General features: G+C 39.1%; 1 protein-coding gene across 3 annotated transcripts in view; it reads left to right on the top strand.

The window, feature by feature from the left end:
• The window catches only part of rnf123 (ring finger protein 123), a 245,981-nt gene extending 225,949 nt beyond the window's left edge, over nt 1–20,032 (top strand). For 2 of the 3 annotated variants that reach the window (XM_009296497.5, XM_009296496.5), the window contains 2 exons: nt 16,496–16,581; nt 19,376–20,032. In XM_009296497.5, the coding sequence (XP_009294772.1) occupies nt 16,496–16,581; nt 19,376–19,475 (186 nt within the window). In that variant the 3' untranslated portion in view covers nt 19,476–20,032. Of the gene's footprint in view, nt 1–11,108; nt 11,230–16,495; nt 16,582–19,375 lie in introns of those variants that run through there. The other variant, XM_073937581.1, reaches the window with a different exon arrangement.
• The last annotated feature ends 2,765 nt before the right edge of the window (nt 20,033–22,797 follow it).

Genomic DNA, 22,797 nt, shown 5'->3' with positions numbered 1-22,797 from the left:
CTACTTTAAAGGTGCTGTTTACAAGTTTTTGATTCTTCTAAAGAATAAAAGTACCTTAATAAATACCATGTTTGCAGATATTTCAAAAACATGCTAAGTGAACGTTCTTGTTTATCTCAGGGTTTCTGCAGGGTCTTAAAAAGTACTAAAAAATCTCAAAATCCAAATTTCATGCCTTAAATTGTATTAAATTTCTTGAAAATTTGTGTTGTAGGTCTGAAATCTTTTTTTAAAAAGGTCTTAATTTTCTTTTGATCATGTATAGCTACCCAATCTGGCCAAAACTCATACAATCACCAACAATCCATCTTAATAAAACTTTAAACTTTTTATAAACACATCGAAAACAGTATATAAAGTTATAAATTAACACAAGATTAACAAACCTTGATGCTCGCTTGACAAAGTTTGAAATGTAAAATTTTAAAGGTAATTTTTAACTCTATTTATCATAATGGTTTAAAGGGCACATAGTTTACCCCTTTTTTAAGATTTAATATTATGGTTGTTCTGAGTGTGCCAGTTTAGGTTCAGTTCAACACACAGTTCAGATGTTTTTATTATAATTTGTTAAAAAGTGTCATGTTGGGGGCGTTTACACAGTTTGCTGTTTTAGGGGCGTGTTGCTTCACAGTTTCGGCTTCCCTCCCAACATAACAAGGGGGCGGAGCCAAGAGCTCCCACACTCTGTGTTTGCAACACACAGGCTGACAGACAGAGAGAGAGAAGCTAAGCTAGGATCAGCATTCAGCCGTACATGTTTGACCCAGACACAGCCCAAGCAGAGAGTACAAGATCATTTGTGTCTTTGTATAGTCTTTGTTAGACTAATAACCACACACACTGAATTAACTTTGACTGAGGCATCGAATGCGCCATGACACGGCTCACCAGACACTCAGTGACGCGGCAGAAACATGAAGTTTCCCGAATCGTCGTGCCAAGCATTCCAGAACTCCAAACACAGGCCTCCACCAGGGCAAACACAATGGTGCCGCGGCCACCGAGCCGCTGACCGGAAGCTCCGCCACGTGCACCCAGACAGAAACCCACGCCCAGAACTCCAAAATGCACAGCGCCACGCAAAAGGTACAAGCGATAATTCTGATTACAGCGATAATGTGTAGAATATTGATCTTGTGTTGAGCCCAATGAGCCTTTCATCTAAAAATAGAGCAAGGGTGTTCCTTTAGTGATATCGCTTTGACTCACACGCTGAAAATGGCGGACATGCAACAAGAAACTGTGGATATGATCGTGACGCGAGACTGTCAATCAATATTGGTTGGCGGGCGGACCGCTCTTCTACGTAAAGTTGCGGTCGCTCTGAAAACCGCTCCAATTGGTCCACTGTTTATATGTTGTTAAATTGAAAAAATTTAAATTGTGTTTAATTGTGTTAATTGAGTTAAATTGTGTTTATATCACCCCAATATGATGGTCTATACACTATACTTACACACATGTCTGTCCAAACAGCTTGAAAAGTAGATTTTTCACCATAGGTGCCCTTTTCCTTACAATAACGTGCTCCATGTATTTACTGCTGAGGACACCCACCTGGACAAATTGTTGTGCATACATTTAGGCCGCATTTACACTGCACTCTTCAAATGACTTGGTTCCGTTTTGTTTCTCCCATGTGGCACAGATCGGATATGGCCCATGTACGTGTAAGCAGGAACAAATCACATGGATTCCGATTTACTCAAATCAGATTCAGGCCTTGTTCATATGTGGAAACTTATCCGATAGAAATCGGATCTGTGTTCTCTCATCTACAGTGTAAGCAAGTAGATCGGACTTTCTCCTGTCAATGCAAGTTGCGTGTCATTAAAAACCGTAGCGAATGACGTCAAGTCTGACACTTTCATTTCAGAACAGACTTCAGCAAAGTCCCAAACCTTATCTCATCATAAATCTCATCCACAAGGACTTCATCAGCTCTCATATTGTCATATAGCACAGGTATTTAGCATGTTAACGAGAGGGAGAGAGCGCAACGTCCACCACGTAACCAATATAAACTAATATAAAAGTAGTGCATAGCTACATCACATGCAGAAATCATTACATTAAGATGCCTAAAGGTTTAAAAAGCCTACATATCAAAAGAAGATCGACAAATGAGAACCTTTCAGTCATAAACTATAGTAAAGCAGCTTGTCAAAAGCTGCAAATAGATTTCATACATGAATAGAGAAAAGAGCACTCTTTAATTATCAGCTGTTAGTCAGCGCCCACTCTTTTTTTTCCTGGTCATTGCGCCTGTGCTGTGTAAATGCAAACGATCTGAAACGAGTCGCTTTTAAAAGATGATGTAAGCAGGTCATAAAAAAAATGCGGATACAGTCACAAAATATTAACTGACCATCAAGATCTGCAGTGTAAATGCAGCCTTAGATTATTATAGTTTTTAAAACTTTTTTTTTATGTTAAAGGGCACATAGGTTACCCCTTTTTACATATTTAATATAGGTCTTTTGTGTACCCAGAATGTGTCTGTAAAGTTTCAGCTCAAAACACCCATCAGAGTATTTATAACAGCTGTTTGAAATGTCTGTATTATAGCTGGGAAAAGGTTGTTGCTGTTATTTTGCACTGGACCTTTAAGGCGAGTCGTTCCCGCCCACCGATCCCACGTGCCTGTCAGCAGCATGCCTCAACATGCCCTCGGCTGCCTCAGGAAGCAGATCTCACGTAACGTTTGTAAGAAATACTACAGTAAAAACTTCACCATCAGTATTTGATGCATTTTTTTGTGGAGTTGCAACAATGAGTTCACGCACACACAGCGCAGACACGCAGACACACACACATAGCACAGACACGTAGCAAGACACACACGCACATACATAGCGTAGAGACGCAGGCAGACACACACACATAGCACAGACAAGTAGCGCAGACACATACGCACATACATAGCGTAGAGACGCAGGCAGACACACACACATAGCACAGACAAGTAGTGCAGACACACACACACACACACACATATTGCGTAGAGATGCAGACCCACACACATGCACACAGAGAGACAGTGAGAGAGACATGCGGCTGTGCTGATGAAGTGAATGGCTGTACTTTATTAAACACGTGCACACGTTTTAAAACATGTTAAACTTGTAAAACTCGCTCTTGATCACGTCTGATGATAATTGATGATCCTAGCAAACTGAGCAGACCTTTTATTCCCGGTTGCTTTGCGCTCGTCCTGTCTTGTCGATATGAGTATATGCGTTACTATGAAGACATGTTAATGCACGCAGCTATCAATCAATATTGGTGGGCGGGGGGACCGCACTCTACGTAAAGTTGCGGTCGATCTGAAAACCACTCCAATTAGTCCACCGTTTATATGTTGTTAAATTTGAAAAAAAAAAAGGACTGTGTGTGTTTATATCACCCCAATAATGACAGTATATACACTATACTTGCACACATGTCTGTCCAAACAGCTTGAAAAGTAGATTTTTCACCATAAGTGCCCTTTAAAGAAAGTTTATGTTGTAAAAAAGCGTATGGATACAAGTAGAGCTTGCTTGTTTTTACACATTATTGAAAACATTTCTTTTTTTTTTTACATTTATCATTGTATTACCAAAATATGACTATTTTAATGCATAATAGGGGCTCTTTAATTTTGACTTATTACTAAACACTATTGTTTGCTCCTGGATTTAAGAGTTTTTAGACTAGAAACAAGACTGGTGTTTTTGCAGTGTAATCAGATACGGCAATCTGATGTTTTTGTTGCTATTTCATAGGAAGAAAAGATTCTGAACCTTTTACCTGCATTTTCATGAGAAATAAGCTACATATAGTGATCCGTTGTTTGTATAGAGCTGTCTAGGTCTGTAATCTGTACTTTCCGATAATAATGTAACCGTGGCCCACTTGTGAGCAGCAGGCTTTTGATTGAAGGTTATAGGGCAGCATATCAAATCATACACAGAGCGCTGAGCGGTACAGTACCGCATTCATGCCTCCTCAGCACATTGACCCTGACTGCAGGGGGACGCATGACCTGCGGCAGTCAATGAAGGAATGAAGCCATCAGATTATGTTGAGCTCTTTAGGATATAATTGCACATTCCTTCTGCTGTAGCAATAGAGGTTTACAGGTAGTGTTCACAGCGAAATTCACACTTTTTAACTCAAAACTGCCTTATTTCTGTTTGATTTCTGGCATATTTGGTCTATATTTAGATGTCAGAATTAGGGATACGTATAATTGAAGTCAAAATTATTCGCCCTCCTGTGATTTTTTTTTTTCTTTCTTCAAATGTTATCTAAATGATGTTTAACAGATTCAGGAATTTTTCACAGTATTTGCTACAATATTTTTTCTTCTGGAGAAAACCTTATTTGTTTTATTTTGGCTAGAATAAAAGCAGTTTTTATAACCATTTTAAGGTCAATATTATACGCCCTCTTATATGACTTGCCTAACTTGTCTAATTAACATAGTTAAGTCTTTAAATGTAACTTTAAGCTGAATACTAGTGTCTTTAAATATATCTAGTAAATTATAGTGTGCTCTCATCATGGCAAAGATAAAATAAATCAGTTACTAAAAATAAGTTATTAAAACTGTTATGTTTAGAAACGTTGTTATGTGTAGAAATGAATGTTTGAAAAATCTTTCCGTTAAACACAAACAGAAATTATTAATAGGATAGGATGTTGATAATGTCGTCATCGGTCGAATAATGAAATTAAGCAGATATCTCTAACTAGATAAATGATGAAAAAATGTTGCTGTTTGTTAATAATTCAACAGGGCTATTAATTTCGACTTAAACTGTACATATCGATGCCTATATTGATTTTAAGGGATAAATGCTGTGTTTAATAATATCGTCATCTATCGAATGATTCAATTCAATTCACCTATATTTGTATAGCGCTTTTACAATGTAGATTTTGTCAAAGCAGCTTCACATAGAAGATTATAGTAAATTAAAACAGTGTCAGTTCAGTTTTCAGTGTTTAAGTTCAGTTCAGTTTAGCTCAGTTCAGTGTGGTTTAATAATCACTACTCAGAGTCCAAACACTGAAGAGCAAATCCATCAATGCGCAGCTCTACAGATCCCAAACCATGCAAGCCAGTGGTGACAGCGGCAAGGAAAAAACTTCACCAATTGGCGAAAGAGAAGATTTAAAAAACCTCGAGAAAAACCAGGCTCTGTTGGGCATGACCATTTCTCCTCTGGCCAAACGTCTTGTGCAGAGCTGCAGTCTAGGCGCCGGAGGCTGGAGAATGCTGGATCTCAGCAAAAACTTGTCTGTCCCTGGAGCATCACAGAAATCAGTCTCATGCTCTCCACTCCTCCATCACCACCACAGCAGCTGTTCAGGATACGGCCTGGTCCAGGAAATGGAAACCTTGGGATCATCTCGTCGCTGGTCTTGGATTGAATCAGTGGCACTAAGGGCCACGGGATGAGTATCCCCAGTTGGAAATAGAGAATAAAGAGAATAATTAGCATAGCTGCTGTTCATGATGTATTTACACACAAGTGTATGCTTTACTAAAAAGATAGGTCTTTAATTTAGTTTTGAATTGGGCGAATGCCTCTGACATTATCAGGAAGGCTATTCCAGAGTTTAGGAACCATAAATGAGAAGGCTTGACCTCCTTTACTTGACTTTGCTGTTCTAGATATTACCAGAAGCCCTAAATTTTGAGATCTTAAAGAGCGATTTTAGCGAAACAGAAGGTTGGTTAGATAAACAGGAGCTAGATTATTTAAAGCTTTATAGGTGAGAAGCAATATTTTAAATTCAATACAAAACTTAACAGGCAGCCAGTGTAAGGAGGATAAAATTGGGATGATATGATCATATTTTCTTGACCTGGTAAGAACTCTGGCAGCTGCATTTTGTACTAGCCGAAGTTTGTTAATAGAGGATGCTGGGCAGCCAGTAAATAGATCATTAGAGTAATCTAGCCTAGAGGTCCTAAAAGCATGGACTAGCTTTTCTGCATCTGTGATGGATAGCATACTTCGTAACTTAGCAATATTTCTCAGATTAAAAAAGGCAGTTTTTGTGACATGGGATATATGATTTTCAAAAGTTAAATTGCTGTCTAATATGACACCCAGATCTTTTATAATAGAGCTAATTGTAGGTAGAGTTGTGAGATTTGCTGTGTACAAGATTTAGGCCCAATAAGCAATAATTCTGTTTTGTCTGAAATTAAATTAAGCCAATATCTTAACCAGATAAATTATGTATCATTTCTGCTTTTTGAATCACTGTTATATTTAAAAATGCGCATCAAAATAGGTCAATACATAGCTGCTGCCTGTGAAAATGGCAGTTTTGTTTTTGCTCTTAGCTGTCAGGAGTGACACCGTTCTTCTCTGACCTTTGGCATTCTCCTCTGGCATTTTCTCTCATTAGATATGTTCTTTTTTATTTTTTAGGTCATTCTCTATAGACTCTAGATATAGTTGTATTTAAAAATCTCAGTAGATCAGCAATTTCAGAAATACTCAAGCCTGGCACCAACAACCATGCTATGCTCAAAGTCACTTATTTCTTACCCATTCTGAAGCTTATGGCTCATTTTCACTGACTGGTACAGTTCGGTACGGTTCGGGTCGGTACGGGTCACCTTTATCAGGCTTGCGTTTGTATGACATGCGTGGTGTGTGACAGAAAGTTTCAGTCAACGTCCTTTTACGTCCGTTAAGAGGATTTTATCCAGGTTTTGTCCGAGCAATGATATATTAGAAGGCACCTTAAAGTAGCACTTCACTTTTATTTGGAAATAGACAAATTTTCCAAGTCGCTAAAGTTAATTAGAAAAGTTTAAACATTTTTTAATCCATTTAGCTGATCTCCAGGTCTGGCAGGGGGCACGTTTAGCTTAGCTTAGCATAAAGCTTGGAGTTGGATTTGACCAGGTGTGGGCAAACTTGATCCTGGAGGGCCGGTGTCCTGCATAGTTTAGCTCCAACCCTATTCAAACAGACCTCCCTATAGAGTTCAAGTGATCTTGAAGACACTGATTAGTTTGTTCAGGTGTGTTTGACTAGTGTTGGAACAAAACTCTGCAGGGACACCGGCCCTCGAGGATCAAGTTTGCCTATCCCTGGATTAGACTGTTAGCATCTAGCTCAAAAATGTAAAAAAAATAATTTAGATAATTTTTCAATTTTAAACCTGACTTTTTTTTATGTCATATAACAAATGCTAATGGTCTAATCCAATGCAATGATCTATGCTAAGCTAAGCTAAAAGTGCTCCCACAGACCAAGAGATCTGCTAAATGGATTAAAAAAATGGTAAAACTCAACTGTTTACCTCTAGGAGAGTTGTAAAATTAGCATGCTTCCAAAAAGTAGCGATAAAAAACACAACGTAACTACAGAAGAGTCAAGCTAAAAATCAGAAAATGATAAAAAAATTGAAATAAGATGCTAATTGTCTAATCCAATTCAATAATCTATGCTAAGCTAAGCTAAAATTGCTCTAGCCAGACCCAGAGGTAATGTTCCTTTAAACTGAGCAATCCCAGTCATGATGTTGATGGATTTCTCCTTTACTTTTGCGTTCACAGACTAAAATAACAAAATGAATTGAGTACAGCGCCTAATGCTTTTATCAGGCCAGAGTGAACCAGGCCAGTCAAGGTCACCGTCTGCTCTAGCAAATTACCTCGGGACGGTGGAAATCTTCCCTCATTACTCAGACACCAGATCTGAAGGTAATAGTGGAGGAGAGATGAACTTAGGAGGCAGTGAATGAGATTTTAAGGGGGGCTTGTATTTCATCTCAGCTTAGAGACCAAACAGAAACCCAATCATTCTCCCTGGAACAAAGTTCGACTTTGAGAATGGAAAGGACATCAGGGGAAGACCAGAAATAAAAACAAAAGAGCCCGTTCATGTTAGAAAATGATGAAAAACCTGATAGCCGGGCTGTCTGTCTGGTGATTTTGAAGGTTTACTCTTCAAAATTGCTTGCGTCAGAATGGTGCCCTTTAAAATGAACAGAAGGTCCACATTCAGCCTCCCATTCTGGTTTAATTAGTCTTCCCAGGACGGACAGTTAGACTATTCATCTTTAAAGCATCTCAGACACGTTAACATGTCCTCTGTGCTCTTGATTTTGTGCAAGTACTTCATCTACAACATGTAATCGTTGAAGAGCACTCGGAAATGAGAAAAGAGGCTTTGAGCAACAGAAGCAGATGTGTGTTTTCAGTGTGGGATAAGTTGCTTTAAAAATGTAATAAATTACAAATGACTGACTACTACTGGAAAATAGAATTCTTATTACATTAATAATTAAAGCTGCAAGCAGCAATGTAAGGGACCTCGCACCCGGGCACCCCGCCGCCTGGTGGCCTTAGGATGACAGAGAACGGCGAACAAAAATAATTTAAACCGAAATATATTTTTAAAAAACTCTTAGAAATCACCAATTTATGCCAAACTTCCTTCTGTCAGCAGGTGGCACTATGACTGTGACTCAATATTGGCATGTAGTTGTCTTCAAGAGAGGAATTCTATCAACCTATGAAGTTGCAGATCAGACACTGTGCGGTTGAGTTATAGGTACTTCCTTTTGCATGGCGAAACACAAGTTTGCCATGCCACCATGGACACGCCATTCGGCGAAAACACTAGGGCTGCGTCTGAAACCGCTTAATACTCAGTGGGTACTGCATTTGAATTTAAACGTACTACTCGGCCATTAGAAAAAAGTACGTTCTATACAGTATGGATGTGAAAAGTATGAATGGAATTCGGATGACTACATCCGCCATTTTGTCATGGTCACAAGACCTACCTCCGTCAGTTGCATCATTTCATTCCTATTCATGAATTCTCTCGCGGGACATCATGGGATAGCGCAGCGTGTATGGGATGCACACTCTAGAATCTCGCCGGAAGTAGTAAGTTATCCGGCTACTTCTTGCATACTGATTTTCGGATTCAATAAATTCGGACATACTACTTTGCTGGCGTATTGATTTTAGTGTACTATATGGTATGGAAGTATGCAGTTTCGGACGCAGCCTAGATCTTTACAACATATCTTTGCTAGAGCATTCAGGAGACACCAACCTAATTTGTTGCTGATACAATAAAATTTGTAGGAGGAATATGTTACAATGTACAATGTAATTTCCAGTTGCCAGCAGTTGGCGCTATAAATGTGTTATAAAAACTTCTTGTTTCGTGGCGAATAACCAAAGTTTGCGAGGCCGCCACGGACAATAACCAATTTCAGTGTTGATCTGATAAAATTCCTAGGAGGAGTTTGTTAAAATACAACGCCTGGAAATGGCAAAAACTGCACTTTTCCAGTGCAGTAAGTTTAAAATATCTGACTTCCTGTTGGGTTTGAGATTTTGCCCTAAGAGACCTTTTTGTAGGTTTCGACATTTGACCTGTGTGCCAATTTTCGTACAAGTGCGTGAATTGTAGCTTTGGGGCCAGTCCGTCAAACATGCATAGATGGTACTGTCAAGCCATTTTGCTACACCCACTTCTGAAATCTATAACAAGCATTAAATTTCTGCCACTTTTGGGGCATGTGCAAAGTTTAGTGAGTTTTCGGGCATGTTTAGACCCTCAAAATCCCGATTTATTCCAGAGAAGAAGAAGAAATGAAGCAATTCCAATAGGGCCTACCCTATTACTAATTACTTCGAAGTTACTTTTAAAACGTGACTCTCCTGCCACACGGATTTGGCTGGAGACAAACAACTTCCCCTGGAGAACAAGATAAGGAGACACTCTGAATTCCTGCTCCCTGTTCCAAGGACACCTGTTGAGATTCTACAGGCTCACACACACACACACACTCACACATGTACACCTCTCTCATCTGACCTGTCTTCCCCTGAAATGGGTGATATTTGTGTGCGATCCAAGGCGTCCATAATTAATGTTATTAGTTATTATTAGTGGCGGCACAGTGCCTCTCGCCTCACAGGTTTTATAAATAAGAGTATTGGCATCACAGAGGGTAGCACGATCGCCACACAGCAAGAAAGTCACTCATTCGAGTCCTGGCTGGACCATTTGGCATTTCAGTGTGGAGTTTGCATGTTCTCCCTACATTTCCTCTGGGTTCTCCAATTTCTCCCACAGTCTAAACACATGCACTATAGGTGAATTGGTAAACTAAATTGACCATAGAGTGTGTGTGTGAATGTGAGAGTTTATGTGTGTTTCCCAGTACTAAGTTGCGGCTGGAAGGGCATCCGCTGTGTAAAACTTATGCTAGAAAAGTTGGCGGTTCATTCAGCTGTGTCGACCCCTAATAAATAGGGACTAAGCCACAGGAAAATTAATGAATGAATTATTAGTTGTATTTTGAATAATGATAAAATTTTTAGTCTCTAAAATTTCGATTTAAATCTCAAAATGTATGTTTAAAGTACAACATTTCATACACAGCCAGTATGTTGGCATATCAAAACACTAATTTCAATACTTATTATGGTGTAAAAATATTAATGCACATTTATTGTGGTATGGTTCTGGTTGAAAAAAAGACAAATCCACGTCAACGTATACAGATAGGTGATGTTGTAGCGGAGTCAGGCTGTCTGGCAGAGATGGAGATCTGGCTGCTCCTCTTTCATCCACACTCCCTATGAAACCACTACAAAGAACTCAATTAACACATGCAGCCTTGCTCCTCTTCTTCCCAGCTGAGGAAAGCCTTGGGATAAAAGCGTCAAGATTATGGGATTCTCGCGTGAATCCAAGTTAAAAGAGGGAGCTGAGGAGAATATTCATCACCATTTGGTGTGGTTGCGTTTGGAAGTCAGCCTTTTGGGAAACGGTAGACCAGTCGACAGCAGGGACTTGAGATTTCTGGAGCAGATTCAAATCAGTTCTTGAATTAGATTCCAGAGACCTAGAAATGCCCTAACAACCAGATCGCAACTACTGTATATAACACCCATTCAGATTACATAAGAAAGGCTCTCCAAAAATGCACCATCAGCTGCTGTAATGATTAACATTGTTTGCTGGTGGTGAAATCATAATGGGCGTCTCTAAAATATAGTAACATCATAGATAAAGGTATATGTTTCTTTAAGAATTTTAATTAATATCTCCTTCTAGAGCTTTCAATCTACAACCACTGAACTCGGCTCAGATGTTCAGGATTTCCGACCTTGGTATGTAATAAATTTTATAACTGATCAGACTTATGATTTGGGTTTAAACTAGGGCTGTCAACAATGATGAAATCCTGAATTCTTAAATATAAGCAAACTTTGAATTATCTTAGAGTTATAAAATGCAATACTTATAGGATCTATGCGCAAAAGCATTAAGAGCGTGTCTGAATCAACTTTTGCTATTTTAGTGACGGAAAAATCAGATTTGCGCCGTGGCGCATGGTTTAACGGGGTTGAGCTTATTTTCGTAATGAGTTATAGGTGTGTTTTGAGAATAAACCAATCAGAGTTTCATCTCACATTCCCTATAAGACTCAGTTGTGTTGCGCCATAGTGCATTTGCTATTTACATGACGGACTTTATAAGTGGAAAAACTGAACACTTCACTAGCAAGAAAAAAGTTTTACATAAAAAAGTGCTTTACATAAACAGTTTATTCCTGTTTATGTAAAGCACTTTGAATTGCCACTGTGTATGAAATGTGCTATATAAATAAACTTGCCTTGCCTTTAATAAAACAAATATAAATATGCATATAATAAATAATACTGCTTAAAATGATAACATTATACCAAAGCAAATTGTTATGAGTAATCTGAAAAAGACCCCCGAGACGAAGAAGGCATGGAGGTGGTGGTTTTTATATTCATGTAGGCTAGAAAATAATAATTTTTGTAATATTTTAATAAGTTAATTCTTTTTCATATGTAAAGATATTTGCTTATTGCTGTACATTCTGTGTGTATTAAGCAGTGTGTAAGCGAGGTGCACAACTAACGCGCTCTGCGCTGGACTGCTTTGATCTGGTCATTCGAAAAATCTATTAGTTCTTTAAAATATATAAATATCAAAAAGTTACAAATTTCTGTGAGATAGCATTGGTTAACCAGTACAATATTAATATGTTAGCACAATGTTAAAGCTACTAGCCACATGCTAGTTGATTTGACTTTTCAAACAGCTTTTATTATAAACTTTCACCCATGACTTTGTCAAACCAGAATTTAGGTTTATCGTCAAACTTTTCCCATCTATTTATCAACTCTGTTCTCCAGTGGATCACGTCGGGGTCACCAAAATTACATATGCATCCCCTGTTGCCTTTGTACATACATGTTCTAGTTTGTTGACATTTTCTGTAGGCTGTGTTCTGCCATCTTGAATTTATTATCTCATGTTTCATTCCCTTGAGATATGGGAGAATGTTCTTTGCCGGTTTATTTATTTATTTATTTATTTATTTTAATGTCATGTATGTTGAGATTGTGACGCCTTTATTATGCAGATCTACAGAGAATGCAGATTAAAATAGAAACCATTTGAATGTCTAACTTGTCACAATATGGATCACAGTTGTCTGATTCACTTTGTTTGTGTGGCTCTAAAGCTAGTTGCCTTTAAAGATTTATATTAAAACAACACTTTATAAAATTACTCATTATTATGTAGGATTGTTCAGTCTTATGTTGTTCCAACCTGTAGTTAGTTAGTTAGTTAGTTAGTTAGTTAGTTAGTTAGTTAGTTAGTTAGTTAGTTAGTTAGTTTGTTTGTTTGTTTGTTTGTTTGTTAGTTGATGCATCATTTGAGCAGTGGGAAAAAGAGTGCTGAAAAATCATACCTAAGTGAAAGTACCATTACTTGCTTAAAATGTAGTGCTAGTAGAGTAAAAGTATCTGTTGTAAATACTACTCAAGTATGAGTAAAAAGTAGACCTTTCAAAAGTCCTCAGGAGTAGAGTAGTGAGTATTATGCTGTTAAAAGCTGATGCATTTAAGTAACCTGTGAATGTGTGTAAACGTAACAGTCTGTAGTGCATCTAGTTATTGTCCAGCAGACACACAACATCATTAAATGCTAATATGAGGTTAGATTTAGGTCGTGACGTCAGGTGAACAAAATTCAATGCCTAGCCAGCGTCTAAGGACAACGTTTTTTAGACATCCAATAATGATGTCAAATGACGTTGATATTTGATTGATTTTAGGTTGTGTTGGAAAGTGACCAAAATCCAACGCTGAGCCAACATCTTAAACCAGCATCATATTGATGTTAAATACTGACATTTGTTCGTCAGGTATGGCAACCAAAATCCACCATCTGTTAGACGTCATAGTGGTAACATCCACACAACTTCAAGCTTTATCATCATTAAATGTTGATATTTGGTTGATTTTAGGTTGTGTTGGAAAGTGACCAATATCCAACGTCAAGCCAACATCTTCAACCAGCATCATATTGACGTTGATTACTGACATTTACTCGTTAGTTATGGTAACCAGAATCCAACAGACTAGACGTCAGGTAGACGTCATAGTGGTAACGTCCACACAACGTCAAGCTCTGACATCATTAGACGTTTGGTTGATTTAAGGTTGGATTTTGGACATTGACGTCGGCCTGATGTTGAGTTCTGACATCAAAACAATTTTCATTTACAAACAAAATGCAACGTCCCCACAGCATTGAGGTGCGACGTCAATCTAACATCATGTTGACATCTTGTGCCTGCTAGGTTTTTAAGGCCATTTCAGTCATCATATAGTAAACATCTGTCATCTTCTGTCTCTTGGTCAATGCATGTAAAGATTTTGGACATCTTCTTGGACACTTTTATCGCTACCAAACAGTTTGCAGCAATTATAAATCGCCCATGTCTTGAGGTAGTTCATTATGAGGCGATTTTACCTTCTATGTGCAATTTGATTGGACTTGCAAGACTGAAAGAAATAATAATGTAGTGACTGCAGGTTGAAGGAAGGTAGTTGAGTAAAACTACCGATACTGCAGTAAAAATGTATTAAAGAGGATAGTAAAAATATTCATTTTAAAAAAGTAAATTACAATTCCTGAGAAAAACTGCTCAATTACAGTAGTTTGAGTATGCGTAATTCTTTATACCATGTCATATGACTTAATTACAAAACTAACAATATAATATATTGAAAATCTATTTTTTTGTTTATTTTTTTTCTCTTTTCTAAATAATTAATGACATTATTTTTATTTTTTAGCAAACTGTCGTGAGTATGCCTTACTCTTTTCTGCCTTGACTGTGTTATAAGGTTTACACTACATATTAATGAGGAGCTTGAATACTGATGATGCTCAATCAGTCTCTTTTAAAAGGTTGGAGGTCAAGCTCAGTTCTCTTGCTGCTGATTACAAAACGTACTGTGCAAGAGAAAATCTGTTCTTTTGAATATATTTATATAAATGTATATAAATCCCCAGGAAACCTTTGACATTTGTGATGACCAGACGATGGTGAATTTAGCGTGGTAATCATTATTCATTAAATGTATTATTAACTGAAATATTTTGCATGTGGTTATAATGCAGAACTGAAAAGCTGCACAGGGTAAATTGTTCTCATAGATATTTAGAGTTAAAATGAAAAATGTACAAATGAAGAGATTATTTTACCACTACACACCACACCAGTTCTGGATCACCCATTATATATATATATATATATATATATATATATATATATATATATATATATATATATATATATATATATATATATATATATATACTTCTTATTCTCAAAAACATTGTTTAGTCTTGTTTGCTATAACATTACAGAGCATATTGTTGTTTAGGCTTTCCATGTTTGTTGACCCTTGCCTAGTCACGGGCAAAGCTAGGCTTCATGAAACACTGAAACAGTTAAAGCAAAAAGTTTCGAAACGATTCGAAAGCCATCTCTACAGTGACACCTAGTGGCCTTGTTTTAATGTAGCAGTGAGCGGTGAGAGTTCTTGACTATCATGCCAAGATAATAGACTTAATCCCTGGGTGATGCAATTTTAGATGTTAGTTTTTAAATACTCTTCTTGTGATGGGTTTTGTTTTAACATTGGTCTGACATCCTAATCAAAACTGAACAAACTGAACTTGGTCATAAAAAAGTAACATTATTGAAATACATTCATTTCAGAGTATTTGTACAAATCAGAATTCGAACTTGGGCCATTTGCAGCACAGTTACTCTGTGCACATGCACAGTCCATTAGAATATAGAGATGTTTTCTGACCCTGTCAGTCAAACGCAGATTCGCCAGGTCTCGAAAAACTTCTGAAATGACCTTAGTCATGTGACCTGGGTGTTTCGAATCACCTTAGTCAAGCAACCTGGGTGATTCAAATCACCTTAGCCACGTTACCTGGGTATTTCAAATCACCTAAGTCACATGACCTGGGTGTTACAAATCACCTTAGTCACGTGATCTGGGTGTTTCGCATCACCATAGTCACATGATCTGGGTGTTTCGAATCACCTTAGCCATGTGACCTTGGTGTTTAAATCACCTTAGTCACATGACCTGGGTGTTTCGAATCACCTTAGTCACATGACCTAGGTGTTTCGAATCACCATAGTCACATGACTTGGGTGTTTCGAATCACCTTAGTCACATGACCTGGGTGTTCCGAATCACCTTAGTCACGTGACCTGGGTGTTTCAAGTCACCTTAGCCACATGACTTGGGTGTTTCGAATCACCCTAGTCATGTGACCTTGGTGTTCTGAATCACCTTAGTCACGTGACCTGGGTGTTTCAGATTATGCTTCGGTGCAGTGTTTCGAAACACTTGCGCTTCGGGATCTCGACACTGTGGTGAAACTTCAGTTTCACACCAGCCATCCCAACCCTTGACTTGTTTCCTTGTTTATGTTCCTTTGCCACCTGTACCAACCTATTTGCCTGTGACCTCTACTACGCTTCTAGGTTACCGTCATTACATCGTTTGACCATTGCCTTCCTGAAGATTCTTAATAAAACTGTTGTCACCACAACTCCCATTGGTTACAATTAGTCTGACTGTCATTTTCTGAAAAAAACAACTACTCTAAATTAAACTTAAAATTCTGATATGCAAGACCATTATTGACCTTATTCTTCAATGCCAAATATTTTGCGTTTCTTTTAGAACTTTCGATTTGGTTGCCTATGGGATAAATGACTAGGAATAAGAAACGGTCAAACTGCTTGCTCTACAAACAAGTGTGTTCATGACTATACATAAAAAGAAGAACATTATTATAAGAAAATATCACTTTGCAACATCAACCAGCTGTTATTAATGTCTAAATTAGACCGGAAGTCTAGAGCCAAAAAGATTCCAAGGCTGTGTCCGCTCGTACGTGACGAATTAGGTCAATAGAATAAAACAAATAATAGTGTTTTACTCAAAGCTATACAGTACCTAATAAATGCAGTGAATACAAACAAGCTGTTGAGTGGCCCCTGATCCCCTTAAAGCCGTAATAGATCAATGTATTTGCTTTTTAAAGTAATTTAATTCACTTTGTCTCCTTCACAGCCGACCAGCGAGGATGATCTCTGCCCGATCTGCTATGCACACTCCATATCAGCCATCTTCAAGCCCTGCTCCCACAAATCCTGCAAGTAAGTTGCTGCCAACATCCTCTTGACAGCTCTATCTTCCATTCATTGCTCCATTTAGGAGATTTACACCATGCTCTGAAACGCTTCAGTGGGAATTGCTAAAGCTCAAAGTTTATTCTATGTTTTTATGCATACATTACTGTACGAGCGTAGTTGAGCCCGCTGATTTTTAAAGTAATTTGTAAATAAATTAACTTAAAGTAGCTTTAAAAGTAATTTGATCCTTATAAAGTACCTGCTGGAGTTTTGTTTCCTTCCCAAAAATTTCCATTAATTGTTTTAAATAATATGGGTAATATACTCTCCCACATTGTTTTTTTGCTGTCTTCAGTAGATTGTTGGTCTTCATCAAATGGTGACACCTTCTGGATAAAGTAGCGCAAAACCATTTAAAAGTGCATGTCAGACGCAATTTGTCCAGACGGTTAAATAAAGTGTGCTGAGCTCATGAAGAGTTGATGATAAATTTCATGTCACAAAGATATGGTAGTCTAAAATGTGGGACCTTATAAGTAGTGGTAATACTTTAAAGCTGTTTAATCAATATATAGTATAAAAAATTAAATGGGAGAAGGGCTAAAGCCTGGTTTATACTTCTGCGTCAAGTGATCGGCGTGACCCACGGCACATGCAACGCACGTAGTTGTGCATTTATACTTCTGCGTGCTGTTTCTGTCGTTCTGCATTAACACTTCCGAAACGCTATTTGGCAGTTGGTGTTAATGTTCCTCTGTGTCGAGTTTCTTCGCTGGTGTTTTGTTCTTTCTGAACGCTTCCTTAATGTACAAGTGGCTCAAACTCGCTCATTTTGAGGCAGGAACCGGCAGACGTGCAACAACTTTAACTATAAGGTAAACACAAAACAAAACTTTCCATCCGGACCTCCTTCACGGGACTTGTACACTTGTAAACAATCGCTCTATCAGGCTCGCGCGGCTCTCGTCCCGCCCAGGCTCGTCAGCGCTACCAAGCCGACTGTAATGAAGTTTACGGCCCTTTGGCCGCCGGGAAGAAGGAGGCGGAGAACCGACGGAGTTTTAAAATGATTTATTAATAATAATGACGGCAGCTCCTCACGGAGACTGCCATTTAAATCAAAACAAACGGACGGCAGCTCCTCGCGGAGACTGCCGTCAAACTGAAAGCAAAAGTAAAATAACATGCCCGGGCCCGGTCCTCTCTCGGCTTCCTCTGCCATCGGTCCTCCTTTTATGGTCCAGAGCTCCTTCCGTGGGATCCGAGGCAGGTGCGCACCGCACGTGTATCCACTCACGCGGTGGCCTCACCCCGTTCCCACGGCTCTCGGCCACGCCCCCTCGCCACATACCCCCATCTCCCATCACAGGCCGGGGGCACCCCGTGGCTGTGCATACTCCGGGGGGGGGGTTTGGCGCCACAGCACCCGCGAGACCTATATGAGACGGGCCGAGAGAAAAGGAGATGGAAAAAAAAGGAGGAAAGACAGAGTCGACCGAGAAAGGGGAGAGAGGAAAAAAAAAATAAAAATTGGGGTTCGGTTCTCCAGACACGCTGCCACTCTCGGTCCTCCACCAGCTGAGAGATGCGACGACGTGCTGGGAGCCCTGTGGAGGAATCTATCCACCCGTCCGTCTTCTGGCGTCCGGCGGCGGTTCTCCTGGCTGGCTGGCGGCATTTCTGGTCTCCTGCTCCGCTCCTGCTTCGGTGGATGGATGCAGGCTTTGGCGTCATGGCGGATCGCGGCGACTCCCCCGGGTTCTGTGGGATGGCTCCCTTCAGCTCTTTCCCTTCCGGTGGTGAGCCCCGCGTCCCCTGCTCCTCCCCATGCTGGGAGACGGCAGCAGGCAAATCCTTTCCTCGCCAGCCTCAGGCCGCCCCGGCACTCTGGGCAGACGAACGGGTTTCTCCCCCACTCGGGTTAACTCCCGAACACTCGCCCCCTCTCTCAGCGGCGAGGGCATCTGGACAACGCGTCCCTCCTTCTCCCGGGTTTCGGCACCACTGTAATGAATTTACGGCCCTTTGGCCGCCGGGAAGAAGGAGGCGGAGAACCGACGGAGTTTTAAAATGATTTATTAATAATAATGACGGCAGCTCCTCACGGAGACTGCCATTTAAATCAAAACAAACGGACGGCAGCTCCTCGCGGAGACTGCCGTCAAACTGAAAGCAAAAGTAAAATAACATGCCCGGGCCCGGTCCTCTCTCGGCTTCCTCTGCCATCGGTCCTCCTTTTATGGTCCAGAGCTCCTTCCGTGGGATCCGAGGCAGGTGCGCACCGCACGTGTATCCACTCACGCGGTGGCCTCACCCCGTTCCCACGGCTCTCGGCCACGCCCCCTCGCCACACCGACCAATCACAGAGCTTGCGCTACACGTCGTTGTGATGTGTAGTTACATTTTTTGAGAGGTGCACGTCAGCGATGTCCACGGCGTAGGGCTATGCGTCAACACGTAGGCTGTGTCGAAGCATATGTGTGCGCTTGGCACAGAAGTATAAATCAGCCTTAAGGGGTAGAATTGAGACTGGCCCTAAGCAAACATCCATATAACTACAACAAATGCTTTCTCAACCGCTGTTTTCTCACTGCTGACATTTTTGTTCCTCATCTTTAACTGAGAAGAAAGATCGCAGGACATAGTTACGTATTCACTGACAAAAACTTGGCCACTTCTCTCAAAATCAAACCAGTTTCTTGCCAGTTTATCGCATGTGTGTTTTTCCCCTCATTCTAGTGAAGCGTGCCTAGGCTCTCTTTTAATGATTAAATGTCAGCGACGGACCGTCCCTCACTCACTCTCTCTTTTATTCCAGGGCCTGCATCAATCAGCACTTGATGAATAACAAGGACTGCTTCTTCTGCAAGGCCACCATAACTGGAGTGGATGATTACACCAAACCATTCGCCTCTTAGTATGCCCTACACACACTCAACATCTATATCTACACTTTCCCCCGAAGACTTCACCTCAAAAACACACACACACATATATATCTGTATATATATATTCAGGTCGGACTCATGGTTTCCACTCAGACCTTTACGTCCATGTTTGGTCACCCTGGTGTTGCTGTTGGTTCTGCCAGTGCTTCACCCAGTCTGTTCTGGCGAATAATCAAAAACATTTTGTGGTCTGACGAATGGAACGAGGCCTTGCAAGGCAATAGTTCTTCCAGATGTCTGAGTGATGAATGGATGAGATCCTGTTTAGAGCCTTCTGGAGGAGCGGCAGACGATCTGAGGAAACTCTAAATCTACACTAAGTTCAATGATTCATTTAGTTGATTAATTTAATTTAAGGTAAATGGTTGCAAACAATGTAAATGGGATGAATTTAACCAAACAAATTAAATTTGAGTAATGTTTAACTTCATTTATTTGTTTAAATTCAGCCTGTATACATTGTTTCTCACTAGGTAACTTAAAAAAATTGAGTAAATCCAATGAATCATTTGATTCAGTGTAATCTCTCCACTCGTGTTCTTGTGTTTTTGTTCATTTATCTCATCTTCTCGACTTGTTTTTTGTGCTTTCCGTTCCACCCCATCTACTTTAGTCTCCTCTTTTCTCATTTTATCTCATGTTGTCTTGTTTTGTTTTTCTCATCCTCATGTCTCACTTCTGTCTCATTTTGGTAAGTTGATTTCTTCCCTCTTTTTTTTCCTCTCGTTCAGTGTCTTTCTCATTTTGTTTCTCATCTCATCTTTTTTTTTTTAAATCTTCCCATTTCATCTCCTGTCTTTCTGCGCATCCTCTGATATTTCTGACACATCTATTTAGTCTCCTTTTTGTTTCATTCTATCTCATAATTTCCTTTCTCATCTTCATCCCCTATTCTCTGGTCTCCTTTTTGTTTTTCCTTTAGTCTCTTTCCTGCTCTTTCTTTTCAGTTCTTAATTTTTCTCCTTTCGTCTCACTTGTTTCTATATAACCAAATCAGGACTCTTCTTGTCTCGTTTTCATCTCATCTTCATCTCCTTTTCTCTGGTCTCCTTTTTGTCTCTCCTTCAGTCTCTCTCAGTTTATCTCTACTCTGCTCTCCATATATTTTGATTTCAGGTTTGTCACCTTTTGCGTTGTCTCATTTTAACTCAGTTTCTTCTCAAATCTCCATGTTTTTTTTTTCCTCTCGCCTGTTTCTATATAATCAAATCAGGACTCGTCTCGTCTTCATCTCCTTTTCTCTAGTTTTTTTTGTCTCTCCTTTAGTCTCTCCGTTCGTCTCTGCTCTGCTCTCCATATATTTTGATTTCGGGTTTGTCGACTTTTGCATTGTCTCATTTGAACTTAGTTTCTTCTCAATTCTCCATGTTTCTCCATTCGTCACGCCTGTTTCTATATAATCAAATCAGGACTCATCTCGTCTTCATATCCTTTTCTCTGGTCTCTTTTTTTGTCTCTCTCTCTGTCTCTTTCATTTCCTGCACTTTCTTATCTATTTTTTCTCACGTTTTCTCGCTTTGTCTCATCGCATCCTCTAGACTTCCATATCTCTTTTTTCTGATCACCCTTTTTCTTTTATTAATTTGGTCTTGTTAGTTTCTGCTCCTTTTATCTCCATATATTTTGATTTTGTGTTTGTCGTCTGTTGCGTTGTCTCATTTTAACTCAGTTTCTTCTCAGTTCTTCATGTTTCTCCTTTCGTCTCGTCTGTTACTATATAATCAAATCAGGACTCGTCTCGTCTTCATCTCCTTTTCTCCGGTCTCTTTTTTTGTCTCTCCTTCAGTCTCTTTCATCTCCTGCTCTTTTCTATCTCTTCTGTTTTCTTTTGTCTCATGTTTTCTCACCTTGGCTCATCGCATCCACCAGAACTCTATATCTGTTCTGTTTTTTCTATTAGTTTTTTCTGTATTTGTTTGCGCTAGTTCGTCTTCTCCATTTATCTCCATATATTTTGATTTCGGGTTTGTCGACTTTTGCGTTCTCATTTTAACTCAGTTCCATGTTTCTCCTTTCGTCTTGCCTGTTTCTATATAATTAAATCAGGCTTCTTCTCGTCTTCATCTCCTTTACTCTGGTCTCTTTTTTGTCTCTCCTTCAGTCTCTTTTTCTTTTCACCTTTCACCCTTTTTCTTTTATTAATTTTGTCTTGTTAGTTTCTGCTCCTTTTATTTCCATATATTTTGATTTTGGGTTTGTCGTCTTTTGCGTTGTCTCATTTTAACTCAGTTTCTTCTCAGTTCTCCGTGTTTCTCCTTTCCTCTCGCCTGTTTCTATATAATCAAATCAGGACTTTGCTTGTCTCATCTTCATATCCTTTTCTCTGGTCTCCTTTTCGTCTCACCTTCAGTCTTTCTTTTCTATCACTTCTGTTTTCTTTCGTCTCATGTTTTCTCGCCTTGTCTCATCGCGTCCCCCAGACTTCCATATCTCTTCTTTTTTGATCACCTTTTTTTCTTATATTCATTTGGTCTTGTTAGTCTCATTATATATATATATATATATATATATATATATATATATATATATATATATATATATATATATATATATATGTATGTATATATATATATATATATATATATATATATATATATATATATATATATATATATATATATATATATATATAAAATATTTAGATTTTGCATATGTCGTCTATTGCGTTGTCTCAGTTCCTTCTCAGTTCTCCAGTTTTCTCCTTTCGTCTCGCCTGTTTCTATATCATCATATCAGGACGTCAGATATAAACTCAGTACCACTTTTTCCACATCACTCAGTTTTTTTCTAACCTTTTTATATACTCGAATCTGACAGCCATATTTTAACAGTGATATCACATCACAAAACAGCTCTACACGATTTTCTACATGAAGAAGCTATTACATCTATGTGTTCCCTATTATATATTTCTAAAGCATCGTGACTGTTTACATGAAATTTGAACAAAATGCTTCGACACATTTATTTATTTATTTTTTTTGTTCAGCACTTAATCCATCTTATAATAGTGTGAATTCACAAGCGTTCCTCAAACCTGGATCTTTCTCCAGTCTGATGCATTAGGAGTGCCTCAACCGCGGTTTTTGTTACACCGACAGACATCAAGTTTTAAGTGCTTTGCCGTTGTATGCATGAGGGTTAGCTTTTCCCAGAATGCTTTGCTAATGGATTAGGTTTGCACTCAGAATCCATCGCTTCGCCACAGCTCCCTTAAAAAAGGATATCCAGCCATTGACAGCAGCAATGTGCTTAATTTTTTTTCTATACGGACCTAGTTTTAAAACCCACA

This window comes from Danio rerio, chromosome 22 (genome assembly GCF_049306965.1).
Source record: "Danio rerio strain Tuebingen ecotype United States chromosome 22, GRCz12tu, whole genome shotgun sequence".
NCBI lineage: Eukaryota > Metazoa > Chordata > Actinopteri > Cypriniformes > Danionidae > Danio > Danio rerio.
Note: the sequence above shows the minus strand (reverse complement) of the source record. Positions and strands in the feature narration are given on the sequence as shown.